Raw genomic sequence first — 18,855 nt, forward strand, 5'->3', positions numbered from 1 at the left:
GTGTGCGAGCATGCATGTGTATGTGCGTGCGTGCGTGCGTGTGTGTGTGTGTGTGTGTGTGTGTGTAGGTGCTGGCTGCCAGGCTTATTTCACACACAACTGAACTATTACTTAATTACCTGTGAAAGTGAGAGTAGAGAAAAAAACAGTATTTTAGATTAGCCTTGGATATTGAGAGCATTGCGAAGGCTTTGTCTTACTATTAACTTCATCGTCCCCATTATCATTAGCCGCTAGTTACAAGCAATGAGCCAGCTGCTGTTATGTGGCTTGTTAGAAATGCCCAGGTGGCATAATTACCTGTGTCAATGGCAATGACTGTCTTCTGTATTCGCTGATTCATCCTAATATTATAACAGAACTGGGAAAGGACTTGTGTAGATTTAAAGGACATGGTTTATTCTGCTAAAGCATATAATAGCATTTATTTTCCCAAAATTTCTTTGTGATTTCAAGAGATTGCTGGGTTCTGTCAATGCACAAAATACAGATTGATTATGTTTCATTTGAGTGCAGTACCTGTCATGTCAGGACTAATACAGGACCAGCCGCAAGAGCATTAGTGAGGTCGGGCACTGATGTTGCATGAGGTGGCTTGGCAGGGCCGGCCCATGGCATAGGCGGAATAGGCAAATGCTAAGGGGTGCTGTCCATCTACAATGGGCGCCCAAATGAGTGAGTGATTTTTGTTGTTGTTGCTAATACTATTTTAATACTATTCATTCAATATATTACAAAAAAGTGAAAAGCCCCCACAAAAACATAACTACATACTTATATTTTCTGTTGCCCTCAGCATCATCCCAGCCCGGTACATCGTAGTAGTTACCGTTGGATCAATGTTACTACTAGCTAGCTTACTTTGGACAATACTAGTAACATTTTCTAATTTAAATAGCTTGCTAGTGTTGATGTCAGTTACTTTTACTTTAAATTCATTAAGCTCACCAAGGATGTGTGTGTGAATAGTGAACCTCCCGATACGGAATGTTGGAAAGACTATTCAGGTGTTGTTTGGGGAATAACCTAACCTATAACATAAATAAATTTGCGAAATATACGTTTTCTTTCAAGTGTGCTGCTGAAGGAACCATCCACTGTCTGGCTCAAGAAACCAGGCATAGGCCTACATTTTATTGACCTCTTCGCTAGGCTAGTTATCCAATGTTATCCCTGCAAGTAAAAGTAAATTACAATGCTTTTCCTTTCTTTTCTTTTCTTATATGTATTATAGCAAACAGCATGCTAGAGAAGTGCTCACTGTATACATGTTTTGTGCATGAATGCTAGGTGTAATTACTCTTGCTATTTATGTTTAGGCTATAATGTGGCTTAAGTGCTGTTATTGTATATTGTTTTACCAGCAGCAGAATTTTTATTAATATATTGTAGCAACCATATACACCTGTTCTTCTTCAAATGCACTTTTGAAATATTTGAATCCCACCCCTGTAAATCCTTGGCAAAATCTTGCCTAGGACACCAAATTGGCTTAGGACACCCTGTGGCTTGGGGTGCAGTTGGTGTTCCAGTTCATCGCAAAAGTGTTCAGTGGGCTTGAGGTCAGAGCTCTGTGCAGGATACTCGAGTTCTTCTACTCCAACCTTGGCAAACCATGTCTTCATGGACCTTGATATGTACAAAGGAGCAGTATCATCCTGGAACAGGTTTGGACCCCTTAATTGTAATGCCACAACATACAAAGACATCCTATACAGCTGTGTGCTTCCAACTTTGTTGCAACAGTTTGAGGAAAAACCACGTATAGGTGTGATGGTCAAGTGTCCACATACTTTTGGCCATATAGTGTATGTTTAATGTTGTGAAATGTCCATAAAACAAGTTTGTTCCTGTTATCTCTTACATTATAGCAGTAATAAACCATTGCTTCCTAAACAGCCCCTCTTTTTTTCTCTCTCTTGAATTTAATAAGACAAGAATGCAGCTTGAACTGCCCCCCCCCCCCCCCCCCCCAGAAAAAAAAGGGACAATCCTGAAGATTCTTCTGTACTGGAAAACTTTACAGCCTTACCTCTGACTATTACCAAGAACTCACACTGGAGATTCTTCCCCACAACTGTTAACTATTGTGCTGTTAGAAAAAAATAAATCAACACCTTCTGACCAATCAGAATTAATTAATCAATTATTAACAATATCAAAAAGTAATATAAATATAATATATGTATCATGTGTGCTTATGAAGCCTGAGTTTTTTTAGATGTGTTTTTTCAGGTAGAGATACTTTTATCCAAGGTGGTGTACATGTACAGGCAGAAAATAACTGAGCTGTTAAAGGAGATGATGGTGATACAGTGCCGCGAGACGAACAAGTGCAAAAATCACAACAGCGATATAATGCACATACACACACCTAAACACAAGGTGTGGAGTGAGTTGTCATAGTTAGAAATAAACACTTTTACACATACAAAGTGTATGTGGACTGCAGTAAGTGATCATTAATACTACAAACAGACCACAGCACCCTCATATACACAGAGCCATAACTAAATATGAGGGCTCAGTGTTTCCCTGAAGTAAACCTGGAGGAAGTAACAGGGTTGGGTCATGCTGGGACGGGAGTGATGGGTGGAAGGTGCTTGAACTCTAGTTATGATACGAGCTAGCAGACAAACTCATTACCATCAAACAATTATTAGGAAAGGAAAGCATTTACCAGATCCATCAGTTATGAATTTTTTTTCCCATTTTTATTCATTTATATTCATCTTCAGTAACCAGTTTATCTTGATCAGGGTCATGGAGGATCCAGAGCCAATCTTGAGGACACTGGGTGTGAAGCAGGTCTGCACCCTGGATGGGACACCAGTCCATCCCAAAGCACCATGTGCATTCACACTCATTCATACCTAGAAACTTTTTAGCATAGCTAGTCAAATTCAAATTCAAATGTTCTTGGTCGCACACACACTACTATGCACGATACAACATGCAGTGAAACGCTTTTTAAGACTGTCTATGACATGAAAATAGCTGGGTCCCTAGCAGGTCCTCCAACTTGGTGGTGAGTTTGGAGGGAATTATAGTGTTAAATGCTGAGCTGTAGTCAACAAACCACATTTAAACATAATTTCCCTTCCTGGTGTTCAGATGGCTTAGGGCTGTGTGTAGGAGGTGTGTGATGGCATCATCAGTAGATTGATTGTGATGGTATGTGAATTGTAATGGGTCCAAGGTGTCAGGGAATGAAGAAGTGATGAAGTCTCTGACCAGCTTTTCAAAGCACTTTATCACAACTGAGGTCAGGGCTACTGGCCGATAGTTATTGAGGCATATTGGAGTTTCTTTGGGACAGGAACGATAATGGATTGTTTAAAGTCCACCTGCTGACATGTATTTTTTTTTTTTTTGGAGGTAAGAGGAAACCCACACAGACACAGACAAAATATTATTGGGTGGGTATCAGATACTGAGGTGTGGGAAACAGTGGGGAAGGTGAAAGTGCTCAGGAATACTATACAACCTGATACAGACAACCAAAAACATGCCATTTGGAATAAGTTAAAGTTTTTAAGAGCGAGTAGTCAGTCAAAGTATAAGTGATCTAACTTGAAAAACACACCTATAATTAGGTTATTCTAATCGGCTTGTGCTTAGGACTTTTTGTAAAATAAATCACATCAGCACCGGAAAAGCCCCCAACAGAAACCGTCACAGGATGTGTAATAGTTTTAATGGTTATGATGGGAATTGTATTTGTTTTAATGGAAACTAATGGTCTCTTGCGGGTTTCTGCCTTCTATTCGTGGCATGTTATATCTAGTCCATACCATTAAGCACCAGTAATGGTGATGGTAATGGTTTTAATGGCTAGCTGATGGTCTGTAATGGTATTTGTAGTGGAAACAATTATAATTTCTGTGATGGTTTCTATTGTTTTTTTTCCCAGCAGGGCACAATAACGTATAGTGTAATCTCGACACAGTCCTCTGCCCCCCCACCCCCCATTGTGGTAATCTGATATGTTCAATTAAACAGAACTTTTTACCGAAACACTTCTAAGTCAAACATGTTGAATTTCACTCACTAGAGCTAGAGCGCCCTAGCGCTCGATGTGGAAACTGCATCTGGAATTTGGCGCTAAAGATACAACATCCTCTCTCGGTACAAGGAACAGAGCTGCCCTAACTTACGCTCTTAATCCAACAAAGCTCTCTGTCGCCGAATAAACTCATGCAACATTTCCAGCAATAGTCAGTGTTGTCACTTGGCTGTTTTTTTAATCCACAACGGTTCATCTTTTCCTTTCGAATATTTCCCTCTATCTCATTCTCAGACATAAGAATGATGAGGTAAGTGCTTCCGGTCGCCATCTTGTCGTTTAACAGTGCTGAGCACTGAAGGGGTTTGTTTGGAATAATCGACCACGATCGCTTTTTCTTTTTTTAATTGCTAACATTTGTTTTACAAAATGTCTAAACGACATCGTTTGGATTTAGGCGATGATTATTCGTCGAGTAAAAAGAGATCATCAGACGGGTAGGTTTAATGCAGTGTGGTGAGACTGAATATTTGTTGTCGGCTGCGTGGTGTCCGGCCCGGCCAAACAGGCTCTTTGTGTCGGGCTAGTCAGCCCATGTAGCTGCCGAGGAGTCCAATTAAACCGGAATTTCACTATAGTTAATCCCATTTCCGAACCTCCGCATATATATTTCCTGCTTTTAAAGATGAAGACGACTCCGTCTGGTTAGGTAATTTTGTATGCTTGGCCCAATGCCGCCAGAACACGTGGGTCTTCGCCCTGACTGCTCTTAGCGCTCATGATTAGCAAAGCGCCGCAAGCTGGAGCCCAAATGGACGCCTCTTTGAATATATAATACATTGCACTGAGCTTAGAAGCAATTATTACATGTTTTATGTAGGTATTGAGGGATCATTTGTTATTCAGACGCCCATCATGCGAGCTAGTTATGCTAGCCGAGCTCTTGCTAGCCGCTTATTTTCATTCCCTGGAGCCTTTAGCTATATATGTATATATGTATATGTGTATATATATGTATATGTGTGTGTGTGTGTATGTTTGTAAAATATTTAGCTTTCTCGTTAGCTTTATAGCTAATACAGCCATTCAATTTCATGTCAGCACAATTCAGTGCAACTGCTTAGGGCTCGTATAGTAATAACACTGAGCTAGCTAACGTGTTCATGTTTACGGTCACCAGGTGTTCCTGAAAGACCTAGCTAGATAGGAACCGTTAATATTGCTATTTTCATCTAGGTAACTAACTATCGAACCAACTACCTATCTGTATATATCTATATGTAGCAATTTTGTATGGAAAATAGCAGCCACCACTATTAAGTATTGTATTTCGCCCACCAAGTGTGAATGTGCTAAGACTGAGTAGTTAGTTTGCTAGTAACTGCGGCAGTGGAGGAAAGTCAGTGGAGTCCAGTATGCAGGATTGTTGACATGAGCTGCACAATTAATACCCTTTACACTTCGCAGTATTATGTGCTTTATTAAGTGACCTCAGCGGCGGAGGTTAACAGGGGAAATGTAAACAGTGTGCGGTCATTGTGGTTCATAAAGCTTTTTTTATTCGGTTGCCAGTTTATCAGGTACACCTACTGTATATAGCTCGAACTGCATGACTGCTGTAGGAGTTAAGTTACTGACTGTAGTCTGCTCTCTTCTAGTGTACAGGTTCAGCTCAAGAAATTAGCATATAGTGGGAAAGTTACCCCCCCCCCCCCCCCCGTAATTTAATTCAAAAAGTGATATACTTTCATATATTCTAGATTCATTACACATAAAGTGAAATTTCAGTCCTTTTTTTGTTGTTGTTGTTTTAATCATGATGAGTACAACTTACAGCTCATGGAAATAAAAGGTCCATTATCTCAAAATATTAGAATAAAGAATGTATAATGCAGAATAGTATGTTCATTTATGCACTTGATACTTGTGCTCCTTTTGTACGAATTACTGCATGAATGCGGCGTGGCGTGGAGGCAATCAGAAGTTTGGCACTGCTGAGGTGTTATGGAAGCCCAGATATTTTGAGATGCACCTGTATTACAAATTACAGCTGATTTATTGATTTATTTGTCATTTACTGACCGTAGCACATTGTTACATTAAACAGTTTGTCAGCTCTCTTCTAGTGCATATCAAATTACAGCTGATTGAAAAATAAATTAATTAATTTGCAGTGCGTCTTACAGTCCTCTTGAAATCCAAATGGAAGTTTTGGGGCTTCTAGTATGAATGTTATGGTTAAGGTTATCTTTAAGCTAAAACAGTGACACAATCCGTGTTTAGAAGATGTATGCATTGAAAATGTACAGTCTCATGCTACCACCGATATGGATCAACAGTTTTGATGACATCATTCTGCATGTCAGCTTCTCCTCTGATTTTCTGTCCAATCAAATGCTTTCTAGAGTCTGAAGTGTCCCGCCCCCAACAATATAAAAAAAATATATAAATCCATGGTACTAACTGTCAAGTATGGCTTAGCCTGGGCTAAACATTATTGGTTATTTAAAAAGGGGGAGGAGTCACTATGTAACACTCTCTTTCTTGCTGTTTTAGTGGGAATTACATCAACACGTCGACAATCATGCCAGTGTTACTGCTATCATATGAACAATCCACCTCATAAATAATATCTGCTAAGTGGTGGTCCACTGACACACTGTGGATCTACTCCAGGGACATGCGTGCACCAGAGACAGTTAGCTCTTTGTGGGGAAATGAGCAACTGAAATGTTCCTATTAATGTTGTATATACAGTGCCCTCCACTAATATTGGCACCCTTGGTAAATATGAGCAAAGAAGGCTGTAAAAAAAAATGTCTTTATTGTTTAATTTTTTTATTTAAAAAATTTCACAAAAATACTCTGCTATCATGGATATCAAACTATTGCAAACATAACACAGGTTTATCAAAAAAAAAAAAAAAAAAAAAAGCTGTAAATGTACATCTCATTTTCCGGCCACTGTAGTATAAAATGAAAGAGGGCAAACTGCAAGTCTCAGCGGCACAGTTTTGTGTATTTTGTATGGTCCCTTTGAAATGATGCAGATTATTCAGTGATGTTTACTGAATGCTGTAAATTTACAGATGATGAATTATTCAAAAAATCCGTGCACTGAGACTGTGTGGTGGTGTAGTAATGAATCACACAGGAGTGAGTAGGTTAAATTTAACTCTGTTACATGTCATTGCTGATTGAAATGCAAAGCCAATTTTATATTTATTAATAGTATATCTGTGTAAGGAGGTACTATTTTAATTTCGAATCCTCCCTTCAATCCCCTACAGAAAAGATCGTGACAGAGATCGAGACGAAAGGTCGAAGGACCGGGACCGGGATCGTGACAGAGATCGGGACAGAGACAGGGAGCGTGACCGAGACAGAGAGCGAGATCGGGACGGCAAAGCTCCCAACTCTGCCCTTAATCTGAGCGCTGTGTCTGGAGGAGGGATGCTTCCTCTGAAGCAGACAGCCATCCATCAGCAGATCAACCCATTCACCAACCTACCCCACACGCCACGCTACTATGAGATCCTCAAGAAGCGTCTGCAGCTTCCTGTCTGGGAGTACAAAGAGCGCTTCCATGAGATCCTTACACGCCATCAAAGCTTTGTGCTGGTGGGCGAGACCGGCTCCGGCAAGACCACACAGGTTTGTTAGACTGCAGGGATACAAATATATAAATGTGGCTGTGAATGGAACCATAAGACTTGACTTTAAATCTGAAGCCCTTGCTTCTAGCCCTTGCCTAGTAATTGTGCTTCAGTCTATACATTATGACTTGTACATTAAGTCATGACTATCAGGTAGCTCATATCCTCTCTGTTGCTCTTCAGTTATAATAAACTATTAAAGTGCTTCTATTATGCTATATTAAAAGTGCCTAATTTTGCTTTAGAGGTCTCGTACATTGGGTTTACATGCATCCAAGGTGAAAAAGCACTTTAATTTTCTCATAATTTACATTGCAGCATTACCTCTTTTTCTCAGTGTCAAACGATTCACTCAAGGATCCGTTCACTCTAAACTCCTCCTTTCAGAAACCTACTCCGCTCTGATTGGTCAGATGTCCCAGTCTGTTGTGATTAGTCTACCGCTTACATCACGTGTCGGCAAGGAAACGTCCATTACCGTATCTGAATTTGAGCTCAGTAATAATGTCGTTGATTTTACCTTATCAATTTGAGCCCGAGTCCGATAGTGATGCATCGGAAGATCAAATCGAACCACCTGATTAGCAGAGGTATTTCAAGAGGATAACGTGAGTTAGCCGGTTTAGCAGAGGTCACATGCACACGCACATCTTTCTTTCTCTGGTACATTTCACTGTATTAATCTGCTTGTCTGAAATTCCAATTCTAGCAATAGTTTGTTACTCTTAAACGTTGCTTCACTTACTACTGGCTGGCTGTCAGAACTATTTCTGTTGGCTGAGCAAAAATAAACTAAATATTTGACCATATACTGTCAATACTGCTTAACTGACATTTTTAATTTCTTGTTTAAGGAACTGTTGTGTAAAAGCAGTATCGGACAGTCATGCTGGCCTCGTGCGATGATATGCGGTATAGCTTAAATATGATAGCATCCTCATTCTCTATCACAGACAAACACAGCCTGAATCAAGGCTAGGTAATGGAGTAATTTTAGCAAATGAGCTACATGTGAATGATTAAGTTATCTACATACAACCCCAATTCTGAAAAAGTTGGGACAGTATGGAAAATGCTAATAATAAAAACAGAGAGCAGTGATTTGTAAATGTACTTTGACTTGTATTTAAACAAAAAGCATATAAAGACAAGGTATTTAATGTTTTATCTAATCAACTCAACTGCACAGTTTTTTTTTTTTTTTTTTTAATGTAACTGTTCATTTTGAAATTGATGCATACAACATGTTCCAAAAAAGTTGGGACGGGGCAATTTAGGACTAATAGTGATGTGACAAGTTGAAATAAGAAGGTGATGTGAAACAGGTGAGGCAATCGTCTAATCATAGTATATAAGGAGCCTCCAAAAAAGGCCTAGTCCTTCAAGAGCAAGGATGTTTCGAAGCTCTCCAATCTGCTAACTGATGAGTCAGAATAATCCAACAGTTTGAGAACAACATTCCCCAAAGATAAATCGGAAGGATTTGTGGCATTTCACCTTCTACAGTGCACAATATAATTAAAAGATTCAAGGAATCCGGTCAAATCTCGGTGCGTAAAGGGCAAGGCCGATAAGCACTTCTGAATGCGTGTGATCTCCGATCCCTCAGACATCACTGTCTTACAAACCGTCATGAGTCTGTAATGGATTTCTTGACGTGGGCTCGAGAATACTTTGGTAAACCTTTGTCTGTCAACATCATTTGCTGCCAAGTTAAGGCTTTACTATGCAAAGCAGAAGTCATACATCAACGCTGTCCAGAAGCGCCGCCGACTTCTCTGGTTTCGGTCTCATCTGAGATGGACAGTAGCACAGTGGAATCGTGTTTTGTGGTCCGACGAGTCAACATGTCAAATAGTTTTTGTACAAAACAGTCGTCGTATTCTCCGGGCCAAAGAGGAAAAGGAACATCCAAGCTGTTATCAGCGTCAGGTCCAAAAGCCAGCGTCTGTCATGTTATGGGGGTGTGTCAGTGCGCATGGCATGGGTAACTTTCACATCTGTGAGGGCACCATTCATGCAGAAAGATATGTACACATTTTGTGTGTGCTAGCATGGCCTGCCTGCAGTCCTGACCAGTCTCTGTTTGAGAATGTGTGGTGCATTATGAAGCACAAATTAAAGCAACAAAGGCTCCACACAGTTGTGCAGCTGAAGAAATGCATAATGGATGAATGAGGGAAAACTCCACTTGCTAAATTTAACCAACTGGTATCTTCACTCAGCACCCAAACGCTTAATAAGTGTTCTTAAAAGAAAAGGTGATGTCACATGGTGGTAAACAACCAACTGTCCCAACTTTTTTTGGAGTGTGTTGATGATCAAGCACATGACTTATCAAGGTCGCTGAATCATCCATGGAGAGGCAGCTTGGCAACAGCAGTTGATTGAAATGAGTGAGAAATGATCAGATTTGCAATGAGTATATATTTTCAAAAATAAATTAAATTCACGAAAGACATCAAATAATGTGTTTTCAATATAGTACAGGGTGAATTGAATTTTCAAATGAATTGTTTTTGGTAGTAGTGGAAAAAACTTTGTTTGCAAATTTTCTTCTCTCTCAAAAATGAAAGGTTAAAGCTGTTACTGCAAACGATAAACAGCCGCCTTGATGAGTCAGAGAGTTGTCAAGCGAAGACCTGTATTCACAAAGAAAGTGATTAGCACCCTGCAGCAAGTTTCTAAAAAAAAGCAAAGGCACCACATTAATGAGTGCTGACGTTCTGTTTAGGATTGAAAAACATTGCTTTATCTGCATCATTTCTGCTCATGCTAATAAGCAGAACCATCATTTAGGCTGCTGTTATGGGCTGAGTGATCTGTTGGTTACGGCCTAATATTATATTTATGTTAACTTTATAAATCAGGCCTCCAGAAATACTTGCACAGCTCTGTTATAACCTCAACTCCAATCATTTATTTTTATCAGTGTTTAGAGAAGGATTTATTCCCTAATTCTGTAGCTCAGCTGTTCTTTGAGATGCTCTGGAAAGAATGGAATATATTTATTTTATATATATAATATTATTTTTTTCTTTACTAATCTGTGGTAACTGTGACTGCCATAAACTGACAGGAAATTAGCTTTATTGTTATTTTTTTACATAATACATAGCATAAGTTTTACAGGTCCCTGGACTGATAGAACACTGTATACTGCAGTGTATACTGCAGAGATGAACTAATGATTATTAACTGCACGTGTATAGTCTGTGTAACGTTGAGTGTGTATTGTCCCTATAGATCCCTCAGTGGTGTGTGGATATGGTGCGCTCCCTGCCGGGACCTAAGCGTGGAGTAGCCTGTACCCAGCCCCGCAGAGTGGCAGCCATGAGTGTGGCACAGCGAGTGGCAGATGAGATGGATGTCATGCTGGGACAGGAAGTTGGCTACTCTATCAGATTCGAGGACTGCAGCTCGGCAAAAACCATCCTCAAGTGAGTCTATAAATGAAAAGCCCGAACAGGAATGAACATTGGCAGCTTATTGGAGCACATGTAGAATATGTCCCACATGGATTTTTGACGTGTACTGATATTCTGTGTCTTCGTTCTGAGGCCTGTATAAAACTTCATGACTTTTTCCCTTTTAAAGCATCATATATGCACAAACAACAGAATTTAACCATGTACAAAAATGTTAAGCTCCGGTGTATTTCTGCAGCGGTGTATTTGTGAGCATGTCAGGGTTTCGTGTGTGGACGATGTATGTTACGCTCCAGTGTTTACAGAAAACGAAAAAGCACAAAAAAAAAGGAGAGTTCTGTGTTTCATCGTACTAATAATAGAAGAAAGCATGAACGTAAGTTTTGCTACATTTTGCTACATGATGTGTGTACTAGGCGTGCATTGGTAATAAAAAGGAAGTAAAGTGTGCAGTCCTGCAGACGGACTTGTAATCTGGCTTTTATTATTATCGCTATAGCCAGTAAAAGCCTCATACTTTATATTCACACATGCCACAATATCATGAATCTGTTTTTCTGTCAACAGATTCATGACACAATAATATGATCATATTGGCATTTGACACATGAAATGCAGGAAAAGAAACATGATGGAAACGCGCTCGTGCTGTTTGTTTATGTCTGTCTGGACGTCCGAGCTTTATCATTTACAAAAGCCGTCCTGAGAAACTTCATCAGGTTTAGGTGCAAGATATTTGTACTATTTTTAACGTACTGCACGTTTAAATTGCTGGTGATCTGGTGCAGCGTGGAAGTCTCTAGAAGATGGAAAGTCATGTGTGCTACAAGGGAAAATTGTTTACACGTTAGTGCTTAAATCTTTGTTTACAAGTGATGTCTTTGGAGGAATAGTATACTGAAAGTCTTGTAAGAATGGCAGAAGAAGGAGCACGATATCCCGTCACGTTTCCGGGTGTGCAGTCAGACACACATCCCCGCTCTCAACAAATTAATGTTCGCCTGAAAGCTGCTTGATGCATAATACATGACAAGGTGTTTGAATTTTGGGGTCTGTCAGCGTGCCTCTGTGCACCATGCTTACCCATAAACCCCTCTGTGTGTCACAACACAAATTAAGTACCTAGGTATAAACCAGCCTTTAGACTCACACAGCCATGTGATGAGATGTCTTCCCTGTGACGTAACTATAAAACGTTCTCTCCCTATATTGTAAAATAAAAAAAAAAGATTTTCTTATGCACATAAACAAGCCACAATTCTCGTTACACTGCTGGCTCTAATACAGAAAACAATGCCAAGAAGAGAGCCCTTTGGAATTGAAATACCTCGTAAGCCAAGAAAATCCGTGTTGTACTTAAAAGCATATGCTCACCTCAGCCATCTGTTGATGCTGAAAGCACCAGCGTGTTCATTGCCAGTCGCTCTGCAATACCAGTACACCACTTTTTTTTGTTTTTTAATTGGAAAGGGCTTTAAATATGATTATTGAAGTATGTCTGCCCGTTAACACACTCGTATTTATTCGCATCTTCATTAATCACGGCAATAGTTACAGAACTGCACGCCAGCAAAACCGCCCCACAAGTTTGTACATTGTGCTACGCAAATTTCACGTCAAGTTGACATTTCCAAATTGTATATTAAAATAAATATGTATTCAAAACAGTGTACATGATTTAACAAACCTGTCTGCTAATAAGATCGAGGCCATTAGACTTGTACTGAAGATGTTTGACCATTAGAGCCGATGACGCACCTATAGAGTGGTGAAAAGTGTCATTTGTCATATTTTGCCATGTTAGAATCCACACGCAGCGCTCTTTATTTATTGATATATTTATTTATTTATTCTTTCTTTCTTTCTTTCTTTCTTTCTACAGGTACATGACTGATGGTATGTTACTTCGAGAGGCCATGAACGACCCGCTGCTCGAGCGATACGGCGTAATCATTCTGGACGAGGCTCATGAGCGCACGCTGGCCACGGATATTCTGATGGGTGTTCTTAAAGAAGTTGTTCGCCAGAGAGCAGACCTAAAGGTGTGTGCGTGAGAGAGAGAGTTCTGAATCATTCTCATTGTTTTGTACAATCTATCTCCATTTTAGTTCCAGTTTAAGCTGAAAAAAAAAAATAAAAATAGATAAGCACCACTTAGTGACAGCTTAGCGTCTGTTGCGGATGGGATGCTGTAATATCATCTTGTCACCCGAACCCTGGAACCTCATCAGAAGTCATTTCCGTGCTAGCTCTGCTTTGACCAACTGCGCACTGATATGTGATTCTCCCGATGTTCCGCTCCACAGGAGAGCAGCACGACACGACGCTGCTGCAGTCAGGAACATTATCTGCGATAGTACCAGTACTTCTCCAATGTCTGCTCTGTTCGTCTTTGTAACAGTTGATTTCAAGGAGATATTTCCTTATTTTAACTGTGGCGCACTAAAAAAAGCCCACGTTGTTCATTAATTAAGATAAATTAAGATCATTACTCTCTAAAGCTCATTTATTCGGCGTGGACTCAAAAGGGCAAATCAGTCCATTTCTTTTAGTGATGCATGATGGCTGAGAGAGTTTTTCTTTTGTGTACGGACTAAGCTTAATCCAAATAAATGAAATGAATAAATAAATCTTCTGGGTGTACCACCACTCACCCCAGAACCACCTCCCCAACTTGCCACTTGTGTGCTCTGTTTAAATGATCTCTTTTAACTTTGGCTGGCACTCACTAATGAAGCTCCTCTACTCCTGAAAGCCTGACAGCTGTGCGACTGTTTGTTCTCAGACTAATGCAGCCATTACTCCCAGAAATGCGAAAGGCCAGTCAGATTTTTTTTTTCAGCAGAGCTTATTCTGCCCTCTGGTCTCCCCATTTTAAGGCGATCAACCCTGAGGGAGCAGAAGCATGTCGCCTTTTATGACCACAATGTGCCAGATGCAGTTCTCATAAAGCAGATGGGTAATGACTGCTTGTTGGCATGATCAAATCAAAGGTTCTACGTTTGTTCAGGAAGTGTTAAATGAGGTCCAGGCGAGTCCAAATGAACTCTGGTCTTCGTCTTCTCATATAAAATTGAAGTTAAATGTCCCTCGGTTGAGAGCAATTATGTCGTCTTGTGGTGCAGAAAGGCTCTGAGGTGGACCTCTCAGTATTGTATGTGAAAGGGGAGTTTAGTTTTAAGTTAAAAAGGCAGGGAAGGCTGGGAAGATTGGATCTTGCCCGAGCGTCAAAGTGCAGTAGGTATAGCCCAGTGCAACGTAGCGTATCAGTCACTTAAAGTGGGACTTGGTGGCTTTCTCTTTAGTGAAACATTACAGCTAAGAAAGTTTTGGGTTGTTCGTAAACCTCATCCTCCCCGACCTCAAGCGTCACGTTTTTCTTATAAAACGTGACTGCGGATTTTTATTCTTCCGCACACATCTTTTCCCATCAGTAACCAATGAACCGGCAATAACTTTCTATTCTCTTTGCCTCAGGTTATTGTCATGAGCGCCACCTTGGATGCTGGAAAGTTCCAGGTGTACTTCGACAGCTGCCCCTTGCTCACCATCCCCGGCAGAACACATCCCGTAGAGATCTTCTACACACCAGAGCCCGAGCGCGACTACCTGGAGGCGGCCATCAGGACAGTCATCCAGATCCATATGTGTGAGGAAGACGAGGGAGACGTTTTACTCTTCCTCACAGGACAGGAGGTAAGGCCGTTTCAGTCAGGAGACAACGCTGTGTATCTGGTGGTATGTTTGCGTTTTAAAAACGGCCCAGCTGGTATGTGGCGTTAAAAACAGGTGCTAGAAGTGATGCGTAATGATTTCAATAAAACGCTCGCCTCTCTGCGCTGTGCAGCCTGGGCACTCCGCACAAACAGTGAGTCAGTGAATTCACGGATTGAAACCTCAGCTAATAAAGTGCGAGATATGCACCGTCCAGGGGCGTTTCAACCTTGAGTCACGCTGCAGAAAATACATTTCGGCTCTGTCTGTCTGTGCCTGTAAAATCATCAAAATCCATCAGTTAAGAATTAGGATATTTATAGAAATAGATGTGACAAAGCAAAGGATTAAAAAGATACACACACACGCACTCACCAATTTTGCAAATACACCCCAGTCCCGTCAGCACAGAGCTGAGAAGATCAGTGCTGAGATTGATACGGGCTGTGGACGCCGCTGGCCTTGGTGCTTGGGTAAAGAGCCTGTGTGTGATGGCAGTGTGTGACCCAAATTCAGGCCTGAAATTAAGTCATTTGTTATTTTTCCTTTCTTGCGACTGGTGCTCACCCAACTGGAATGTGGAGTTAGATACCCGGCCAGAATGATAAATATGGTCACAGATGATGGGTCAGCAGAATCCTGCTGTAGTTGTGTCTGTGTGTTTGAGAGTGTGCACATTTCATGTACCGTGTAGTCTGTAAGTATTTGGACAGGTGACAGTTTTCTTCCTTTAACTCTGTGGAGCAGCACTTTGAATAAATCCATCAAAAGATTTATGCCCACTCAGACTGTGTGCCACCCCCCCAACCCTCACTTGAGCTTAGCTTCAATATATTTATCCACAACCTTCATGTCAATTCAAGTACAACTTTAGGGCCATGTTGTAGTCCTTGCACTCTGATTTGCTCAAAGTATGACTCATTTGAAAGCGCAGAATACATTAGCTTTATTTTGGGGGTATTTATGTCTTTGTTGGGTTAACATGAAGTCAAATATAAACACCTAAATACTAAAGCATTAATTATTTTAACAGAAAGGGGAGATGTTCCATTCTGTAGTGGCTGTAGTCCTATAACAACCTTGCATCACAGACATCCCATAATATTTTTTACAATAGCAGTGTTGATTTATCTGTTACTCTGTAAATTGACTGTGATCTTGTAATTGATTTCTAATCAGAAATATTTAGATACAGTTCTTAGCAACTGCTGATTGTGTATATTTGGTGTGTGTGTGTGTGTGTGTGTGTATATGTATGTATGTGTATATATATGTATGTATATATGCGTGTGTGTGTGTGTATATATATATATATATATATATATATATATATATATATATATATATATATATATGTATATGTATATATATATATATATATATATATATATATATATGTATATATATGTATATGTATATATATGTATATGTATATATGTATGTGTGTGTGTATGCATAACTTATATGCTGATTGTGTATATGTTGTTGCGGTTTGATTCATTTCGATTTGATAAGATTTGCTGTCCCGTCTTTGTTTCCTTTCTATGAAAGGATTGCAGTTTCATACAGAGACAGATACTTGTTGTTTTCCCTATCTTAAACAAGCGTCTGCAGATGAAAATCTGTTATTTGTACAACAGCGGTGGCTTGAATTAGTCCCAAGCCAGCTTGCATCTGTTCCAACTAATTTGCATCTCCACTGGGCGGATTAAAAAGAGTGTTTCAAGACCGTTTCTACAGAAGAGTAGAGTCAGTGGGCTGGTGTTGGTGCTGTGTCCCAGGTGCAGTCGCTCTTGTCGGGCACAGCCTCCCGCCCGTCTCCCTTTGGTGCCAGTCCTTCTGACAGCTGCTGCATCCCCAGAGCTAATGGTCTATTAATACTTCAGCTAATTTGATCAATCAATTCGCATTTACTCTGTCCCGAGCTGCCACGGAAAGGCTTTGATTAAAAGGCACATGGCCACCAGCGCTATTTACACACACATTGTCCCCCTGGGAGTAAATCTGTGTGCGTTAGGACTACCACATGGCCCCAAAGCTGTGCTCGTATATTTGGTATAACACTAATGCTAGAGCCAACATGGGCTGAATAATAATTGCCAGCTTGTTACTCTGCAGTAGAAACGAATCCACTATCTCTCCTCGGACCTCGCGATCAGTCTCTTTGATCATTCTTGGAAGGTATAGGTTTTTTGGATCTAGTAATTAGCTGCAGCGTTATTAATCTGCTCTCCTTGTGTGTTTAGAACAAATCATGCTATGTGTTTGGCTACAGATCAGGCACATGGTCAACTCTTTCTTGCCAGAGTTAGTCGCAATGCATGCTTCAGCCTCAGGGTGGTGCTAGTGTATAGGTAGTGTTGTGTTAAACACTGCGTTTGAGAATGAACACTGCATCCGAGTGCCTTATAATGTGTAATCTTTATTTGATGTTTAAACTAACTCTTGACCTGACTAGAACCCCCCATCCCCCAAATGCTAACGCATATGATGAATCTGTGGGATTACAGCAGTTTAATATCCCTGGTTTCTTGCCAGAAAGTCTGCATTACAGGCCGCAATGTTCTCATTGTTTATCCACTTGTTTAGTCCGTGAAAATGTATTTTCAGGTCATGGAACTATTTCACAGTTGGTTACCTCAGTTGTGTTTGTAAATCGTGGTGTTAGCTGTCAGATTTTGCCAGTTCCTCGAGGCCCCTTTTGTGTGTGAGCCCACTATGTCTGCAATGTTTGCCCTCACTTAACCAGTCCTTTGTGACTTGGTTCTGTTCATGCACCAATGCAGCTTTCTCATTTCACATTACCCTTACTACATTACCATCTGGAATAATGAACCCTGTGTGTGTGTGTGTCCTTGTGACTATTGCTTTAGACAGCAGAACCACAGGAAGTTCATCCAAGCAGCATGCACTCCAGGTTTAATTTCCTCAGCCATGTCACAACTGGCTCACAAAGTATACTTGATCTAAAGCACCGAAGCCTCACTACTGTTTGAGTATTATGTCTCTGGAATCTGTTCGAGGACAAGTTAATGTGATTTTCAATGGGAAACTTGAGGTCACAAAGAGTTTAAAAACGCTAAACAAAAATCAGCTGCTGGCCCTTGCTGTCTGGGCAAAAAAACAAAGAATACATGGTTCTGCTTTATTGCTAAGTGCAGGTTTTTGTTTTTTTTTGAATTTGCTGTTAGTGTTGATGTGAATGTGCCTCTGTTGTATCACTTGTTGAGTCGTGTTCTCTTTTACCTTACCAGGAAATCGACGAAGCCTGCAAGCGGATCAAACGGGAAATCGACGACCTGGGCCCCGAAGTGGGCGACATTAAAATCATCCCCCTCTACTCCACACTACCACCACAGCAGCAGCAGAGGATCTTCGAGCCTCCGCCACCTCGCAAGCCTAGCGGAGCCATCGGTAGAAAGGTACGTTTTCAGAACGCCGCTGTTCTCAATCGTTCGTTATGAATAAGGGCGAGACGGAGAGGATGGACGCGGTTGGTTGACGCATAAGAAACTCGCAGAACACCGAGTGGTGCCTGAACATCGTTAAAGTCCCGTCCTTGCCCCAAGCTTTGGTGCAGCATTGACTCACAGCATATGTTGTTTTTGTCAGCATGTGATTCTCTTCTCTAAAATATCTGAATGTTACTCGTGCCCATGGATCTCACTGTTGAAAGGTTTCACTCCTCATGAAATGACCTCTATCATGCTGCTTTGGCTCGTGTCCACCATTGACCTATCGCGCCCACCCGCAATCCCAAATGATAAATAAGTCAGTATGTATCGTCTTTCTTTGTATGTGTATCTTCTCATTCCTTTTTACTTCTAGTAGCTATGATCTGATATCCTATTGCTATCACCTATAGCTATCACCTATAACTTTGCTAGCATTTCACCCCACTAGATATTATTGATTTAATTGAGACTAATTGATCTGCTCCTTTTTTCTGTTTTAATTCTTTCCACTCTGCCTCAGTTGTGTTGTTAGCCGAGCCTTCAATTCTGTCTTATAGCTTCCTCTCTCATAGCTTCTTTGTACACTGAATCAATCT

The 18,855-nt window shown here is 40.6% G+C and overlaps 1 protein-coding gene across 2 annotated transcripts in view; it reads left to right on the forward strand.

Annotated features, from left to right (window-relative positions):
- The first annotated feature begins 4,105 nt into the window (after positions 1-4,105).
- Positions 4,106-18,855, forward strand: part of dhx15 (DEAH (Asp-Glu-Ala-His) box helicase 15) — a 32,543-nt gene continuing 17,793 nt past the window's right edge. The window contains exons 1-6 of one of the 2 annotated variants that reach the window (XM_017472346.3): positions 4,106-4,316; positions 7,297-7,660; positions 10,909-11,102; positions 12,973-13,132; positions 14,568-14,786; positions 18,059-18,226. In XM_017472346.3, the coding sequence (XP_017327835.2) occupies positions 4,309-4,316; positions 7,297-7,660; positions 10,909-11,102; positions 12,973-13,132; positions 14,568-14,786; positions 18,059-18,226 (1,113 nt within the window). In that variant the 5' untranslated portion in view covers positions 4,106-4,308. The other variant, XM_017472345.2, reaches the window with a different exon arrangement.

The sequence above is a fragment of the Ictalurus punctatus genome, chromosome 7 (genome assembly GCF_001660625.3).
Source record: "Ictalurus punctatus breed USDA103 chromosome 7, Coco_2.0, whole genome shotgun sequence".
In the NCBI taxonomy this organism is placed as follows: Eukaryota; Metazoa; Chordata; class Actinopteri; order Siluriformes; family Ictaluridae; genus Ictalurus; species Ictalurus punctatus.